The 18092-nt window shown below is 37.7% G+C and overlaps 1 protein-coding gene across 4 annotated transcripts in view; it reads left to right on the forward strand.

Annotated features, from left to right (window-relative positions):
- TOP2B (DNA topoisomerase II beta) overlaps window positions 1-18092 on the forward strand; it is a 68974-nt gene that overhangs the window by 47586 nt on the left and 3296 nt on the right. For all 4 annotated transcript variants that reach the window (XM_032629584.1, XM_032629583.1, XM_032629581.1 and 1 more), the window contains exons 22-33: window positions 1369-1503; window positions 2103-2303; window positions 3268-3463; window positions 3609-3700; window positions 6513-6668; window positions 6824-6907; window positions 8495-8689; window positions 11197-11341; window positions 11566-11727; window positions 13253-13454; window positions 14371-14447; window positions 15628-15738. In XM_032629584.1, coding sequence (XP_032485475.1) covers window positions 1369-1503; window positions 2103-2303; window positions 3268-3463; window positions 3609-3700; window positions 6513-6668; window positions 6824-6907; window positions 8495-8689; window positions 11197-11341; window positions 11566-11727; window positions 13253-13454; window positions 14371-14447; window positions 15628-15738 — 1756 coding nt within the window. The remainder of the gene's footprint in view (window positions 1-1368; window positions 1504-2102; window positions 2304-3267; window positions 3464-3608; window positions 3701-6512; window positions 6669-6823; window positions 6908-8494; window positions 8690-11196; window positions 11342-11565; window positions 11728-13252; window positions 13455-14370; window positions 14448-15627; window positions 15739-18092) is intronic.

The raw sequence follows: 18092 nt of genomic DNA on the forward strand, positions 1-18092 counted from the left end.
GATAACGTTTTTATGACAAAGTTATATGCAACTTTATGTTATTGTTCTTATACTGCTAAGTGATATTAGAGCCATTAAGGATGCTTAAAGACACCTTGTATATATTTTAATAATCCCCATATTTTTCATTTTTGCCCTTACCTTATATCATTCATCATGTTCAGTTCTTCCCCCAAACTCCCTCCAAGAAAAACCCTCAAAAAAGTCTTACGCTCTTCTACGTGATTTAAAATCATCTAGAAATTTCCCTTTATCATGATACACTTAAATAGAAGAATATTTGTATTACAAAAATGATAGTGCTCATTGTAGAAAATATAAATAAGCAAAGAGGAAAAAATACTCCCTGTATATAGAAACAAACTGTTAATATTTTTAAGTATTTCTCTCCAAGTTTGATTTCATATTTGTATTTTAAAAGAAAATTAGATTATGGGGATGATTTAACATCCTTTTTCTCCTAAATACTTTAAAGTACTTTAAAATATTTCTAACAGAAGTATCAAATTAATTTTAACGATTATAGCATTTTATTTTATTTCAGATACATTTAGAGTATTTATTGTCTCAGTGTATTTGATCAATACTTGTTTCATATATATATATATATATATATATATATTCTATATATGATACTGTGCTAGGTGGTAAGATAAAGAACCATGATCTCTGTCTTCAAAAAGTTAGTCTGTTGTCAAGATGAGACCTCTGGGCATGAAGTTTGCCGTGACAGAAGATATTAACAGTTGCTCAGTGAGCAGAAGTGTCCTATGCTGTACGCCTGATTTCTTAGTGATGATAACACATAGGAATTTTAGAAGAGGGAGAGATCACTTGTCATTAGGCTGAGAAGGCTAAGTAAGATTTGTATAGATGCATGGGGTGTGGAGGGCTGAACAACCGTCAGGCCTGGTGGGTAGAGTGAGTGAAAGTGAGAATATCCAAAATATTCAAGAGAAACGTGGAAGAAGAGTAGTGATCTGGAAGGCACATCACTGGAGAAAGCGAGAAGATTAGCTTGGCTTGTAACCTAATGTCTGAGGAGTTTGGATGTGAAGGATCTTTAATCTAGGGGAGAAGGAAGGATGGAGGGGTAATCTGGAAAAAAAAGGCGACATTCTTGGAAGAACAGGAAAAGTGGTGCTGAGGTTTTGAGATTTGGGGGGCTGTTGAGAGTATATTAACAGAAGCTGTGAATTCAAGATTGAGTGATTATTTGGAGCGGGCCTACTGCCGACGGGAGGAATTTAGTTTCAGTTGTGTGAACCTGTCGGTAGCAATAGGTCATCGACTAAGGGGCATTCAGAGGTGGCACTGGCACTCAGGTGAGAAGTCGGGGCCTTTAGGTATTTTTATTTTTCTCTACAGCTTCCAAACTACAAAAACTTTAAAGGAACAATCCAAGAACTTGGTCAAAACCAATATGCAGTCAGTGGTGAAATATTTGTGGTGGATAGAAACACAGTGGAGATTACAGAGCTTCCCGTTAGAACTTGGACACAGGTTGGTATAAGACGTGAGCTGCCTGTGAGCTGTGTGTGGCAGTTGTGTTAGGCAGTCCTTTCTGGTGAGAATATGATTGTTTGCCCTGTGTCTGTAGTGTTTAAACATTCATGTATACACTTTTGACACATTCATTGGAATATTCCAATGGTAATTTAAAAGTTATCTAAATGTAGAATGACTTAGCTAGCTTTTAAAAAGACTATTGTCTCTGTTTATGTTGCAATGACTAGAAGAGTACATAACAAATCGTGTTTTGAACCCTTATAAATATGGTCAATAAACTCATGTCATTCAGTATTGGATCTAAAAGTACGCGCGTCACCTGGTCAGTGCTAGTTGATGCCATCTGCTTTGTACTCTCAGCCTCTTGTTGCCTTTTGAGTATGAGCTAGATCAGAACCAGTACCTTGTATATCGTCTTTCTCCGTTGAGATCCCCATGTATTGTCAACTGTAGTGACTGGGCAGGAGATGATAGAGATGAGGTTTCCCCTTTTTCCCCACTGGAATCGAGAAGTTTTAAAGATTGCATGACTTATAGAATAACAGCATGAATGTGTGTCATGAAAGAATTACTTATTTTTAAATCTTTTATAGGTATACAAAGAACAGGTTTTAGAACCTATGCTAAATGGAACAGATAAAACACCAGCATTAATTTCTGATTATAAAGAATACCATACTGATACAACTGTGAAATTTGTGGTGAAAATGACTGAAGAGAAACTAGCACAAGCAGAAGCTGCTGGATTGCACAAAGTTTTTAAACTTCAAACTACTCTTACTTGTAATTCCATGGTAATTGACTAGATTTATTATGAATGTAACCTTGCATTCTGTAAGTTGGATTTTTGTAATTGGCTTCATGATGGGAGTAGCTATAGTAAGTCTGAATGTGTTTCCCCCTGTATGTTTGCTAAAGAATCTAGAGGTACATTCCCTTTCCTCTAACGTTATCCTCTGCTATCTTAACCCCAACCCTGCATTTGTGCATCTGGGCTTGAACACACAGGATACACATACCCTCACACACGCTGACTGGAAGTTCTGAGGGTGATTGTTGCAGGGTCTCCTTGTGCCTCATGCCTGTTTCTATTAGCATTTTCGTTGTGGAGTTCTTATCTCCTCATGACTCTAATCTGCTTTATTAAACTTTAGATAATTGAGGAGGAAGATAAAAAGTGAACATGTATGATTACCCTGTTCCATTCCAAATTAGCTTTTTAGACTTGAGAAAGAGTAAGAGAAAAAAATCCAGCAATAGCACAGTGACTGAGAAAAAGTGCCATAGAGAAGAAGTAAAATTTCCCTCTAAATTGAAGTTTGAGTGAATTATGGCCCATTCATAAAAAACAACAAAGAGAGAGGCAAATGCATGCATGTCCATTGAGTAATGGGAGAGGGAGAACTTTAATATTTAAAAACTTACAGATAGAATATGCTTCTTTTTGGTTTGGAAAAAAATATATTAGGTGGCTTTACAGCCATAGTTTATACAGTTTTAAGTAAGAACCTTTTTTTTAAGGACCTATTTTTATCTTTCGAAATTATTCCAATTTTAAATATTTTCATAGTTTTGAGAATAGAATTTTATCAGTTTCTTGGAGCCACCAAAGGAGTATTTACTTAATAATTTTATTCTGGATTTTAGGGGTGGTGTGTATTCATATACGTGTATTATGGTTATTTTAAATACTGTAGCATACAAGTTAAAAATACCAACACAGATTTATATAATCTTCAAAAACTTTGTTTTGTTTAGGTACTCTTTGATCATATGGGATGTCTGAAGAAGTATGAAACTGTGCAAGACATTTTGAAAGAATTCTTTGATTTACGATTAAGCTATTATGGTTTACGTAAGGAGTGGCTTGTAGGAATGCTGGGAGCAGAATCTACAAAGCTTAACAATCAAGCCCGTTTCATTTTAGAGAAGATACAAGGGAAGATTACTATAGGTAAGATGCAACCTTTAAAAATTTGAACATTAGTTAAAATGGAAAAAAAAACTTTATTAATAGAAGACGTTTTTATCAGTAGAATATAAACAAATACAAATTGACTCTCTTTTCTTGATCCTAACTTTATTTTTCCCTCACATAGAGAATAGGTCAAAGAAAGATTTGATTCAAATGTTAGTCCAGAGAGGTTATGAATCTGACCCAGTGAAAGCCTGGAAAGAAGCACAAGAAAAGGTAATCATTTGCAGAACGAGACATTCAGAGAAGCTTTTAAAAGCAACTTCCAAAACAAACAAAAACCCCAACCCCTAAATTTTGAATTTAGTACTGCTAAAGGTGCTGAGTAGTCTATTTGGAGACTGAAGTCTTCTGTGTATCCACAAAACAGATAGGGTGCAGGAACTTGCAGTGCACACCCACTGCCAAGCACTTTGCCAGTGTGGCTCAGCCAGGGCCTGGAGAAATGATTCCGGTTGGAGAAGGTTGCTCAGCCTTCTTTCTGAGCCTGCCGTTGAAGGACGGCAGTGGTGGTGGTGGTTTTGTGAGGTGCATGTCACTGTCTGGGAACTACACTGGTAGCACAGAAATCATTTCCCCCTGGGCAGTTTGTGGCCACAATGTGGAATCTACTCACCACTCACTTGATCTGGTTTTGGTGTACGCTGGGGAGACTAGAGACAGAGAATGGTCAATATTTATCAGTATTTATCGAGCACCAAGTATGTGCTCTGACCTATGCTTAGGTCTTTAGCTGGAGATCTTAAACCCTGGAACTTCAGATTAAAAGTCTGATGTTTTATTAAATTGTCCATTTTAGATCATAGAGTACTAATATTAATTCGGTAAATGGGATATTGAAATGTGAGATTCTTCTCAAGAATTAGCTTCTTGCTGTCGTGGACAATTTAAAAAAAAAAATGAAAAGGCAGTACAGCATTGTGATTGAGAACACAAATGTACAAAAGGAAGAAAGTTGGAAATGATTAATTTTCAGATACCTAATTATAATTTATATATATGCAATACTGATAAAATTCACATCTTTAAAAAATAGTTATGATTATGTAATGTAATTTGAACTGAAACTTTAAACTTCCCAACATTCATGAGTTCTCAACCATAATGTTTTTCATCAAACTCCATTGAAATAGTGTTTTCATTTACATTAAGTTTTTTTAAAAATTTTGAACTGTCAATAGATTGCCATATGTTCGAGTGAGTAAAATTAGAATAAATTACATATTTACCAATTACATGTTAAGAGAATAGGTTTATTCATTGTTTGAGGAAAATTGGGTAGGACAATTTGGGGGAGTATTCAAAATTAAGATGACTCAAGCATGTTGCGTTCCTTTCAGTGTGTTTTGTTGCATTCTTAAACCCCAAATTACGGTTTATACACTACTTGCCCTTCTGTATCATTGTTGGTTTAAATTATATCTTTAAAAAAAATTAGCTAGTAAGCTAATGAATTTAATGTTTAGTTTTAAAAAAATAAAGGTGTTTAGGGTTTGAGAATGCCCTTCTGGCGGAAGTAGACTTCATGGGTAAAAACTAGTGCTTGGATTCAATAATTTCATTGTTACCCTCAAAATGTTCCCAGCATCTTGGCCATGTGTTCACTTTGGGGGTTCAAGAAACAAAAGGAACTGCTCTTACGAGAGTGTCCTGTTGTGTAGAGTTGGAGAAGAGAGAATTATAAAGCCGATAATTAGAAGATCAAAAACATAGTAGAATTGTCATTGGAACTTGAAAAGTTGCTTGCTTTTTGTTTTTTTTCCCTGAAAGTATCCTTAGTCATCTTCATGATAACAATGATAGATACAAATATTCATGGAGCGCTCATTAACAATACTTGGTGTGTCATCAAAACCTAGAGCAAATAGACTTCTAAAGTGTGGGTCTAAATAGGATTTTATGACACCCTAATAATAATATTTTAATAGTAGTGTAGCAACCTAAAATTCCATAGCAACACACTATTTCATGAAGAAATTTTAAAAACTGTAGACTGTATTACTTTGTCATAAATTATCTAGGTACTTAATAATCTATATCAACTCAACAACAGCGTTCTTTATTTGGCTAATGTTACTTAATTGAGTTTATACTTTTGTTTATGTAATGAAGCATCTTGCTTTGCAATTTTTATTTTTATTACTTTACTTCTAAAATACACCTAACGTTTACTTTGTATATACACGTTATTTTACCAAAAATTTTAAATTAAATTGTAAAGCTTTTTTTTCCTCTTTTGATTGCTAGAAGTGAACTTTTGTTTTATGGAGTATCATGGCTAACTCAGTCATTTTTAATTATCTCAGTGCCTTTAAAAATTGAGATGCAATTTTATTTAACAGCTGTTGTTATTTAAAAAATTTTAAAGATGATGTCACCTATAATAACTTGTATAAATTCATTGGACTTTGAAATTTAACATTAGCATAAGGCTTATTTATTGCAACTGCTCCTATGAAAGAAGGCCTTACAGATAAACTTTTAGGATAGCCCTTGTGACTCTGACTCACCAGCTGTTAAATGCTGGAGTGAGCTTCAGCTTAGTCCTTGAATGAATGTTGTTGCTTGAGGGAATCTTTATCAAGAATTCATCCGTAATGACTGACTACCTTAGCATATTTATTATAACTGTAAAACATTCTTCATAAGTGATATTTATTTTAGGTTTCAGATTGTTCATTCACCAATATAAAGATCTGACAAGATGCATGATAAAACATTAGTTCTGCTCTATTAATTTTAAGATGTGGTGTCTTCTCAAGCAGTTAATTTTTCACGAGATTCCTGGATAGGCTGAATATATCATTCCTTTTGATGATTTTATTGTGCATTTTTAGAAAATTTAAACTTTTTATAGGAAATATATTTTCATAGATAATCTTGCAGATAATCTAAAATAAACCCACCACCCTGAAGATGTAGCTTTAAGAGTATAGCATTATGGAATTTTAAACTCAGTATTCAATAAAATTCAACATTGATTTGATATTATATAGGACTTTAATATAAAGTTTATTATTTTTTACAGGCAGCAGAAGAGGAAGAAACACAAAACCAGCATGATGATAGTTCCTCTGATTCAGGAACTCCTTCAGGCCCTGATTTTAATTATATTTTAAATATGTCTCTATGGTCTCTTACTAAAGAAAAAGTTGAAGAACTGATTAAACAGAGAGATGCAAAAGTATGAACTTTTGTGGGTTAAATAATTTGAAACTTTAAGTGCTATCCGTATCTTTTTCTTTTCCAAAAATAAAGTTTTATTTAGCCTTTATGTATACATTTGAAAATTATACATTTAAAATTGAATGTTTAAATCGTACTACTTTTTTATTATAGGGGCGAGAGGTCAATGATCTTAAAAGAAAATCTCCTTCAGATCTTTGGAAAGAAGATTTAGCAGCTTTTGTTGAAGAACTGGATGTAGGTTAAGTCTCCATTAAAATGTATTTGGAAAAGTAATGTTTATGAAACAAGAATGAAAATTTTTTAAATTAAATTATCTCATTGTTTCCTTTAACTCTACAAAAGTTAATATGTTTATAAGCTGCAGAGGATTAAGCTTCTAGCTCTGTGAAACCATAAAGAAAAGTTATATCTGATGCAGATGAATAAAAGCTATGGAGTTGAAATTTAGAATAAATTAAATTCTAATACTCTCTGCTAGTTAAAATTTCTTAACTGACTTCAAATTAGCTTATTGATTCAATTTTAATGTTTTCCCCCAAAGAGGTAAGAGCAGTATATATGACTGAATATAGGTACTTTGAGTTTTAAAAAGTAGAATGATAGTCTCCTTAGACTTTTAATCGAGAAATTTTAATATTTTTTGTTATAGCTTAGTTTTCTCCAGGTAGAATTCCAATTTTAAAAATAAAAGAAAAATGTAGAGAAAGATGTAAAATAGAAACTTTTTCTAAAATTGCCTAATTTGTTTTTAAGCAATTAACTCACTTAAAATCTTAGAATTAAATTCATAGTAGCAGTATGATCACCTGATTTTGAGTAGCACAAGGTAAATTTATTATTACTCATATGATATTACTTATATTTATTACTTTTTAGTTGTTTCATTGATTTACTGTCCACGTTCTAATTTTATTTTTATGGCCCAAGTCAGAATTCGAACTCTTAAGAATGAGTGTGGTGTATTAGTTGCCTAATAAAATTTCTGGAATTGTTTAGTCCTATTGTTCTGGGTTCCCTTAATGATCTTTGAAATGCCACAATATAATTATGCCTTGATTTATACTTTTCTTGTATTGTTATGAGTTAGATTTTTTAAAAATTGCAGATCTTTTTTTTTTTACTGCTGACTTACACATTTAAAAATTAATATCCATTAAAAATGAAGCAAACTAAAACAATAGTAAAGAATAGCTTCATATTTGTTAACAGAACTTCCTGTTTGTGTGATTTGCTGGGATTCTGATGATACCAGGTCATCAGAAGTCTTGATCCCATAATACGTTTTAGGATCCTAGAATTGGAAGGGACCATATAGGTCATTTGGTTACTAACCCCTTGTTTTGCAAATGAGAAGCTAGTTAGATAGAACTGGGACTACAGCCCAGGTCGTCTTCTTTTTTTTTTTAATATTTAATTATTTTATTTATTTATTTGGCTGTGTCGGGCCTTAGGTGTGGCACGCGGGCTTCTCTCTAGTCAGGGTGCACAGGCTCCAGAGCACGTGGGCTCAGTAGTTGCAGCGTGTGGGCTTAGTTGCCCCGTGGCATGTGGGATCTTAGTTTCCTGACCAGGGATCACACCCGTGTCCCCTGCATTGGAAGGTGGATTCTTAACCACTGGACCACCAGGGAAGTCCCCAGCCCAGGTCTTCTGACTTAGAATTATTTAGTTTTTTCTTAGATTAGATCACCTGAAAGGAAAGCTTTGTTCCTTACTGAATGGATAAAGTTAGATTTGACTACTTATGCAGTAGTAACTCTCTTTTGTAATGAGTTGTCTATGCCCCCGCCCTGTTCCCCATCCTTAATCATTACACTCCAGAAAGTGGAAGTGCAAGAACGAGAAGATGTTCTGGCTGGGATGGCTGGAAAAGCAATAAAAGGGAAAGTTGGCAAACCTAAGGTGAAGAAGCTTCAACTGGAAGAGACAATGCCCTCACCTTTCGGGAGAAGAATAGTTCCTGAAATTACTGCCATGAAGGCAGATGCCAGTAAGAAGTTGCTGAAGAAGAAGAAGGTACGTGTCTCTTGTTTTAGCTCATTGGTGGACTCCACCTCCATAATGATGTATGTAGGTATTTTAATTTTACTGTGTATTTCAGTCATGCTTTATTTTTTGTTTCTATTATGTTTCACCGTGATTGGAAATCACTTGTTCTGAGAGCAGTTGATCCATACATAGAATGAAGACATATTAGTCAAGGACCCACATATGTGTAAAGACCTACCCACTTGATTCCATTTCTAAAACGAGAGAAATACTCAGCGTTCTTTTTTTTTTTTTTTTTTTTGTGGTACGCGGGCCTCTCACTGTTGTGGCCTCTCCTGTTGCGGAGCGCAGGCTCAGCGGCCATGGCTCACGGGCCCAGCCGCTCCGCGGCACGTGGGATCTTCCCAGACTGGGGCACGAACCTGTGTCCCCTGCATCGGCAGGCGAACTCTCAACCACTGCGCCACCAGGGAAACCCTACTCAGCATTCTAAATTAAAATCATGAAACAACAACAGAAAGTTTATCAACTTTAAAATATAAACTTTAGTTCTATATCATGGCCAATTAAGGAAGTCTTAAGAAAAGAGTCTCTTTGGCTTTCAAAGTAAGCTTTCAACTTTTACTATTTGTTTTTACCTTTAGTTAAAAAGTCATCAAACACAGCATATATCATTGGCATTGATGAGAGTTAGAGGGGATTTAAAAGCGTGAGACCTGCCTACCCTCCAGCAGGATGCGAACAGTTGGCCAGAGGAAGGAAGTGTCGAGAAGGCTGCTCAGAGCCTAGAAGCAGAGGCCTGACGGTCTCGAGGGAGTCTGATTTTTCTAGGCAGGTTGATTTAGAGCCCAGGGGATATATAGGTTGATGCATCCCACAGTCTATAAGTACAGCTTGGGAGGTGAGCCTGAGAGCGGTGGTCTGTACAAAAGAGTTAAGAGTTGAAGCCTGGGGGCACTGTGCTACCAGGGAGATCCCTCTCTTCCAGGGTTCTGATAAACGGAGGTCTCACAGGCTCCCCTGCACATAGAACTTGCTCTCTCCTTAGGAAAATGTTTCTCTCCTTTTCTGAAGGTCTTAGCCAGGATCCGTTCTCAGCACACTTCTCTTCACCTTTCATGGTCTCCCCAAGTGACCTCGGTTGTGCCCAGAGCTTTTATCACTTACACTGGTGACTCTTTAATCGATGTCCTGAAGCTGTAATGTTTCCAGGAGGGCCAGGCTAATACAGCCACCAGAATGCCCAACGCCCAGCGGACTCAGCATCCCTGCAGGGACCCATCCATTATCTGGGTTTCAAAACTGCCCTCCCACCTCTGCGCCTGATCCCAGTTCCTGGCACTACCAGCTGTCACTAACATAGGCCGAAAACCTGGGAGTTTTTTCATTTAGTCTGTAACTCAGTCCTACTGACTGTCTATGAAAGTTCCAAATAACCACCCTCTTATCTTGGTCCACACTGACACAGTCTTAGAATTTGGTATTTTCCCTGAGATAATTTAAGGTGAGCCGTGTGGCTCCAGTGATCCTGTCTCTAGTCATCCAGTCACGACTTCTGCCTTCTTCACTTCAGTCCTCTCAGTCTTGTCTCTCAGCACCAGAGTGATGTTTCCAAACAACGAGCCTGTTGTTACAGGTGATTCCTGGTGCACAGTGATTTAGCACCCGCACGCCTGCCTGCTTCCATCTGGCTGCCTTTCCCCCTTACCTTTCATTGAGTCCTAGCAGACAGGAGTCTTTATCTTGTGCCTGGGGCGCGCTTCCTGCGTTCCTTCTCCTCACCTGGCGAATCTACCTGATTCTTCAAAGCCCAGTGGGAAAGTCCCCCTTCTCCGTGGTGTCTGCTCTGACCCTGCCCTAGGCCTCCCTCCCTCTGTCTCAGGGTCAGGGGACTTCATTATGTACTGCTAGGCATTATAAGACATGGGTTGCTTATTTTCATTCAGTAACCTGAAGATTTTTTTCTAGTATATAGAGGCGTGAGCTATGGGAACGTATTTTTTCAGGTACCTTGTGGTATACTTAGCTATGAGTCTGAAAGTCCCTTTGATAATCAGAAGCTGCCTTCTTATTTTTCATAGTTGGTTTTAAGTAGCTGTCATGTCATAGAAGGGAGTGATAAGCAGTGTCATCTTCTACAGCTGCATGAGATAAAGTAAAACAGGGTCTGATCAAAGTCATTTCTTAGGACCTCAATAGAATCACGCTTTATATTGTTTTTTTACTCATCTGATATGAAAAAACGATCTCTTGGCTGGAAGTGTATCTCTAAAGTATATGGTGTTAATTTAACTTTTTTTTTTTTGCGGTACGCGGGCATCTCGCTGTCGCAGCCTCTCTGGTCGCGGAGCGCAGGCTCAGCGGCCATGGCTCACAGGCCCAGCCGCTCCGCGGCATGTGGGATCTTCCCGGACCGGGGCACCGAACCCGTGTCCCCTGCATCGGCAGGCGGACTCTCAACCACTGTGCCACCAGGGAAGCCCTAATTTAACTTTTATTTTTACTTATGGTTTGGTTTTCTTTTCAATGTGTAGGGTGATCTCGATACCACAGCAGTGAAAGTGGAATTTGATGAAGAATTCAGTGGTGCACAAGTAGAAGGTGCAGGAGAAGAGGCATTGATCCCGTCAGCTCCTATAAATAAAGGTCCCAAACCCAAAAGGGAGAAAAAGGAGCCTGGTGAGGAATTGTTAGAGTATTTTTGTGTGTCAGAAAATCTGTATGTTCAGGATATTACTAGATTCTTTTGATTGTACTTTTTTTCTACTAGTTGAAGTAATGTCTTCAGTTTTCACAAACGTTTGTTATTTTATCATGAAGTTTTCATTACAGTAGTTTTATTTTTACTAATGACGTTTGGATAGGTATTGATACATGTCTTATTGTTGCCCATTTGTTTTTAGGTACCAGGGTGAGAAAAGCACCTACATCATCTGGTAAACCCAGCGCAAAGAAAGTGAAGAAACGGAATCCTTGGTCAGACGATGAATCCAAGTCAGAAAGTGACTTGGAAGAAACAGAACCTGTGGTTATTCCACGAGATTCTTTACTTAGGAGAGCGGCTGGTATTCTGATATATTTTATATTTTAATATATATTATGGTTTGACAAAGTTAGTATTATTCATAAGTTGGTAGTATTAGTATCATCAGTGTTTCTGAAGCACTAAACCATTAGTATTTCAGAAATTGTAGTTCATGAAGACAAAAAAACCTTTACGAAATGCTATTTTCTAGCAAAGCTGGACTGAATTTCTCTAAAGTGAATCATGTTTTCTTACCGATTTTTGTTACAAAGTTTGGGTCGTATTCCCTCCATAGTTGGAAGATGTTTAGTTAAAAAAAACATACCTTGGTGTAGTATACCAGCAGTGATGGATCCATAGAAGTGCTATGTAGTGTTCTTTTCGTTTTCCACCCCTTGTATCATGAAGAATTTCCCCTACATGAGGAGTCTGGTTTCATATGCACACAGTGTAATTTAGATAATTACACTGTTAGAGTTAGGCTTGCAGAATCCCATTTTGCTAATACATATTGCTGTTAAGCATGTGATTTGATCCTTTCTGAATCATTAATTTGAAGTCTTCAAATAATTGAAAACTGATGTGTCCTATTTTATAGATTCTTCTCAAATTGTTAAGTCCTAATTTACATAAAATGAATAATAAAGTATTATGATTGTTTTTATCTCTGGGAGATACTTTTAAAATTATATCTCAGGCCTTTAGTCACTAAGTGACTGAATTTCTTTTCCTAATGTGCATAGGTCGTATAATAGAGATGAATTTAAAAAAGTTTTTTTATTATAGTTGATTTACAATGTTGCAATAGTTTAGAGGTGAATTTTTAACACAGTAACAAGTTACATGAAAATTTATTAAATGCTTTCAAATTGTATTTAGGCTTCTTCCATACATCTAAAATGAAGTGTAAAATTGCAGAGCATCCAAATGACTTTTAAAACTTTATTCCATAGTATATGCTAGAAATTATAGTAAAACTTACTTGCATTATACCAGTGTGCCTTTCTCCATAGTTGGTACCTTTTTATGCATTATATTGTTTTGCTAATATATTGAGGTCTTATCTCTATTTTTACTATTCATCTGAGAAATGACTGTTTGTTATTTCATAGTAAAACTACTGTGAAGAGAAGATAGGAGTTTTTATGGAAGAGGTTAAGAGAAAGTGCAGCACTTCCTAAAGACCTGTAAGAGCTGTCTTTCATAATTGCAGAAATGGGAAATCTCATATTAGCAGTCACTTTCACAGTGGCCATAATGACTGCTTTCCTCACTGTTCTGAGTAAGATTTAAGCATGACAGGCAGCATCCTAGTGGTCTCATCAGCTCACCCTCTCCCGAGGCAGGCAGTGTTGCCCCAGAGCCTCCAGGGAGTACAGGACAGATGTCAGCACCATCAGAGTAACTGAGGCAGAGTGGTCTTTTGCTCTCTAATGCTTATCTTTTTCTTTTTTTTCTTGTATATTTTAAGAGACAGCTGGAATATATTTCAAGTGTGTTGTCTGGAATAGTATTTCATGTTGATAAAGCTGGGTTTGAGTTTAACACTCTTATTTTTGTCCTAGCTGAAAGGCCTAAGTACACATTTGATTTCTCAGAAGAGGAGGACGACGATGCCGATGATGACGATGACAATAATGATTTAGAGGAATTGAAAGTTAAAGCATCTCCCATAACAAATGATGGAGAAGATGAATTTGTCCCTTCAGATGGCCTAGATAAAGATGAATATACGTTTTCACCAGGCAAATCCAAAGCTAGTCCAGAGTGAGTAACACAGCAACTGCTGTTCAGCTATATGGTGCAGCTAGGTGTCGGGACATCTGCAGCGATCTTACAGTCAGCTCCATCCCAGGTCAGGTCCTTCTCATGAAGTAATATATCTGCTTAATATTACAGCTGTTTACATAACCGTTGCTATAGTTTAGAGCACGGGTTGGCAGATTTTTTCCATAAAGGGCTGGATAGTAAATATTTTAGGCTTTGCAGGCCATATGGTCTCTGTTGCAACTACTCAGTGCTGCCCTTGTAGCAGGAAAGCAGCCGTATGTGATATGTAAGGGAACGAGCGTAGCTGTGTTCCGGTAAAATGTTGTTTACAAAATTAGGCAGCAGGCATACGGGACACAGCTTGACCACTCCTGGTTCAGGGAAGAGTCATTAAATCTTTAGAATTGAGAGGTTTAATTTTCCTCCCTAGCTTTGGCCTTGATTTTTTTCTTGCCTCTGGTGAGTGTGAACACATAACATGTAGGATGTGAAGTCTGTGAACTATTTCAGATTTTTAAGGAAGTATTTTAACCACAAGCAGTCAAGTATTAGAAGTCAGATTATTGCCTCTTCTGATGGACTTCTTCTGGGATTTTTGCCAATAATTTACTGATGTTAAATTCTGAAGAGGTTCTGTCAACCATAAAATTTAGTGATATCTTGAATAACTTTCAAGTTTTGCTTTTCTGTTAAATCATTGGTTTGTCTGGTGTCTCTGTGTGTGCATGCATACTTACACTTATGAGAGAGAAGAAGGGAGTTTGGTCGCCCTGTCTTTAGCAAAGGGAAACAAATGAGAGAACTAAAATTGTGTTCTGTAGTATAATCCTGCAGGACATATTATATATACATTGTCAGAGTTGAAACCGGATACTTCCATTATATTCTTGTGTTTAATTTTTCTTTCTATTAGAAAGTCTTCCCATGACAAAGGTCAGGATTACGGGAATCTCTTCTCATTTCCTTCATACTCTCAGAAGTCAGAAGATGGTATGCTCATTTAGTCTTTTTCTTGGTTACTTACGTATTATTGCTATGGATTTTTTTGAGTAAAAAACTTACCTTCATTTTACATTTTCCCCAATGTAATAAGGTTTATTTAGTTTTCCTGAGGTGATTCCCAACTGATTGGTCAAAATCAGCATTATGGAAGCATTTACGTGGAGAAGCAGTTGCAAACCTGTGTGTGTGTGTGTGTGTGTGTGTGTGTGTGTGTGTGTGTGTGTGTGTGTAGTGGGGGGAGTGTGAGTGTTTTAAGGAGAGAAAAAAGTATAGACAGAGAAATTCTGGAAGAGCAAAATTTAATTTTCATGGCAATGTGAATGGATATATGACAACTTTTTTTTAAAGCTACAAGTGTACCAATATGCAGATTTGTTTTACTGAACCCCAGTAGCTGAAAGACTAGAACCTTCATAGAAGCAAATTTAATCAGTGTGCGTACTTTTTTATTGCCTACATTTCTGTGTGTGGAATTTCTAAGGTCAGAACAACCTAGTTACATTTGAGTTACTGTTTTCCATTTCTTAAATACACACATACATGTAGATAGATGCGGTACAGGTTCTATAAGTATTGATAGATACGCATTTTTGAAAGCATGTCAAAACAGCTATATAAAACTTTCACATCCAAGTTGCCATTTTAAGAGTCCCTGTTTTGGTTTGAGTGGGGGAAGGATGGAGGGAGGTATTGATTAATTAAATTGAGTGTAAAAGTAAACTGAAGGTAAGCCTACATGCCTTTTCAATTAACCTTTAATGACGTAAAGTTGATGAGCGTTATTACTGAATTACTGATATTCCTGAAATGGTTAATTAGATGTGTAGATGCTAGAATAATCACAGTGAGAACTTTTTAATGTCTCATTTTAAAATAAGTCGTATTTATTTTTGAATTGGTCAGTTATGTTTTAAATGATTAGCGTTTGGGACTATTAGGAATTTTTATTACTGTATGCGTTTCTATGTTCTACAACAGAGTAACTTTTTTGAAATATAACATTGTTATATTATTTTCCGCTGTTTGTATACTGTGATATGATCACAAAATAGAAACTTACAAGATCTATTATCTAGCTAAAGAGATGTCATCAGTAAAAAGCATCAGTTTTACTACTAAGTGGTCCTTATAGAATCTCTTTACTGAAAAAAAACCCTGTAATTTTTAGATTCAGCTAAATTTGACAGTAATGAAGAAGATTCTGCTTCTGTCTTTTCACCATCATTTGGTCTGAAACAAACAGAAAAAGTTCCAAGTAAAACAGTAGCTGCTAAGAAGGGTATGTACTTGTATTTGATTTTGTTAAGCATTGCATAAAACATACAGAGACGGTTAAAGGAAACTTAATGTAATTTGAAACTATTTGCACTAGGACTTCAATAGAAAATAGGTATGAAGTATAAATGTGTATGAGGAAAATCCCTCTTGTTTTTTAACCATGTGAGGTAATTATTCAGATGTCTGTAAGACTTCATTTTAAAGCTGCTGTAATTATAACCCCATGCATTGATATGGAAAGACAGCTTTCTGGTAAAGCTGTGCTGTAGTTAGTTGTTGGGTTGTGAAGTAGGCTGAGAGTTTGTGCTGATAGCAGTTGCCTGCCTCAGCTGTGTAGGCCATGCCTTAACTCCTCCCGGGAGCCATCGCTCAGCTCAGTCTGGGCCTCTTGTTGTTTGTGAATCATGCAGCTTTCTTTTCCGTAACCTTAGATTGTTTATGAATAAGTTGGTGGAGTTGATTCATGAATCTGTTACTGGTACTGAGGCACACACCTTGAAGGTCAGTGTTAGTGCTTTGGGTTTAAAAGATAGTCACCACTTACCCAGCAAGTAAATCAACAGTCTGGAATGTCCCTTCAGGATCTTGGAAGCGCACAGCAGACACCCACCATTGTAGACACACAGGTGTGCGTGCAGAACAACAGTAAAAGCCCCTGCTGTTCTGAACACACTGGGGCGGTGGCGAGAAATTGGTTGGCCCTCCAGCCACTAGCCCCGCCCTGGCCGTGGTCTGTCTCTCTCTACTGAGGACTTTCTCTGTTGCTGTGCCCGCCACCCTTTACCCATGACTGAGGAAAGCTGGTCTGCACGTCTCTCAGGGTTCGTGCCCCTCAGGTTAGCTTGCTCGGGTTTCATGCCAGCTCTCCGCTTCCTCACACGGTGAAGCTTCCAGAGTGATGACAGCTCGACACCCTCCCGTTACCCGGCCCTCTCTTCACCGTCTCGTTCTGCACTGCCTTGCTGTACCTCCCCAGTGGGCACTCCTAACTCGAGGCTTTGCGTTAGGATCAGGTGCGGTCTGCTTCTGGAGAACGCAAACTGAGACGGGCCCTGTAATTCCCCTTTAAGCATCTTTTTATCATCTTGATATGAGCGTCTTACAACCACCCTGAGAACTGGGGAGCCCCTTTCCCTCTCTGAACGTGTCAGCCCGTTTGCTTCATCAGGCTGTTCACCCCCATTAGACCTAACGAGTTAGCTTAGCATTAACTGAAAGGCCAGCATGCGCAGCCACTCCTGTCCTGTGGCTCCAGTGCTTCACAGCAGATGGGCTCAGAGGATGCACGTACCTGACCTACACCCGCCCGGTAGCGTCGCCAGTGCCACCTAACACTGCAGGCCTGGAAACGTCCCAGGAGAAAGGGTCGTCACTGCACCTCCCCACGTGTGGAGCCCGCACTCCTGCCGGGGGCTGCCCCGTGGCTCTAGCGGTAGGAAAGCCCACAGAGCCTGCGGGCCGCTCCTGCTGTTCCAACAAGGGGCCTCACCTTGAGCACCGTGTACTGGATCGCGATCACGTTTTCCGTATAAGGAGCGTGGGTGTTTTTAATAGAAAAGTGTAGTTAATTCAGTACATTCTTTTTTTTCAAATTAGGTTTTACTAATCACACAAGTAAAGGCTGATTTATCAATTTTCATAGACTGTAAATGAAGCAAAGTCTTTAAAAACAAAATTCATCAAAATAAAGGCCTTTGGATCTATTATCCACTTACCTAGAATTTTCATATTTCTTTTCACATAAAAGTACCAAGTCTGATTTCAACCTCTGAATGGAAGTGAAGTTTCTATTCGTGGTATTTGAGGGTCCCATAATTTTTTTTTCTCTAAAACTTTTTTTTTTTTTTTTTTTTGCGGTACGCGGGCCTCTCACTGTTGTAGCCTCTCCCGCTGCGGAGCACAGGCTCCGGACGCGCAGGCTCAGCGGCCACGGCTCACGGGCCCAGCCGCTCCGCGGCATGTGGGATCCTCCCGGACCGGGGCACGAACCCGTGTCCCCTGCATCGGCAGGCGGACTCTCAACCACTGCGCCACCAGGGAAGCCCCTAAAACATTTTAAAAGTTAGAACTTAACATGTGGTTATACTTGGCGTTATCATTAATGTCTTTTTACTACTGCTTTTTAAAAGTTATTGCTTAATTCATTTTAATGGCCCTTGTTAATTTAAAATATCTCAATTGAATTATCAAAAGGCAAATTATGAAAAATTAAATAAAAACCATTTGTCACGTATGAGCAGTTGTTTGCCTTTACACTGGCACCAAACGGAGAGAAATCATTTTATTATTTAAGGCTACTCAATTTCATATCAGCAGTAAGAAATTCCATCGTTATAGGACTCACTCCAGCTTGAA

This window comes from Phocoena sinus, chromosome 4 (genome assembly GCF_008692025.1).
Source record: "Phocoena sinus isolate mPhoSin1 chromosome 4, mPhoSin1.pri, whole genome shotgun sequence".
Lineage (NCBI taxonomy): Eukaryota > Metazoa > Chordata > Mammalia > Artiodactyla > Phocoenidae > Phocoena > Phocoena sinus.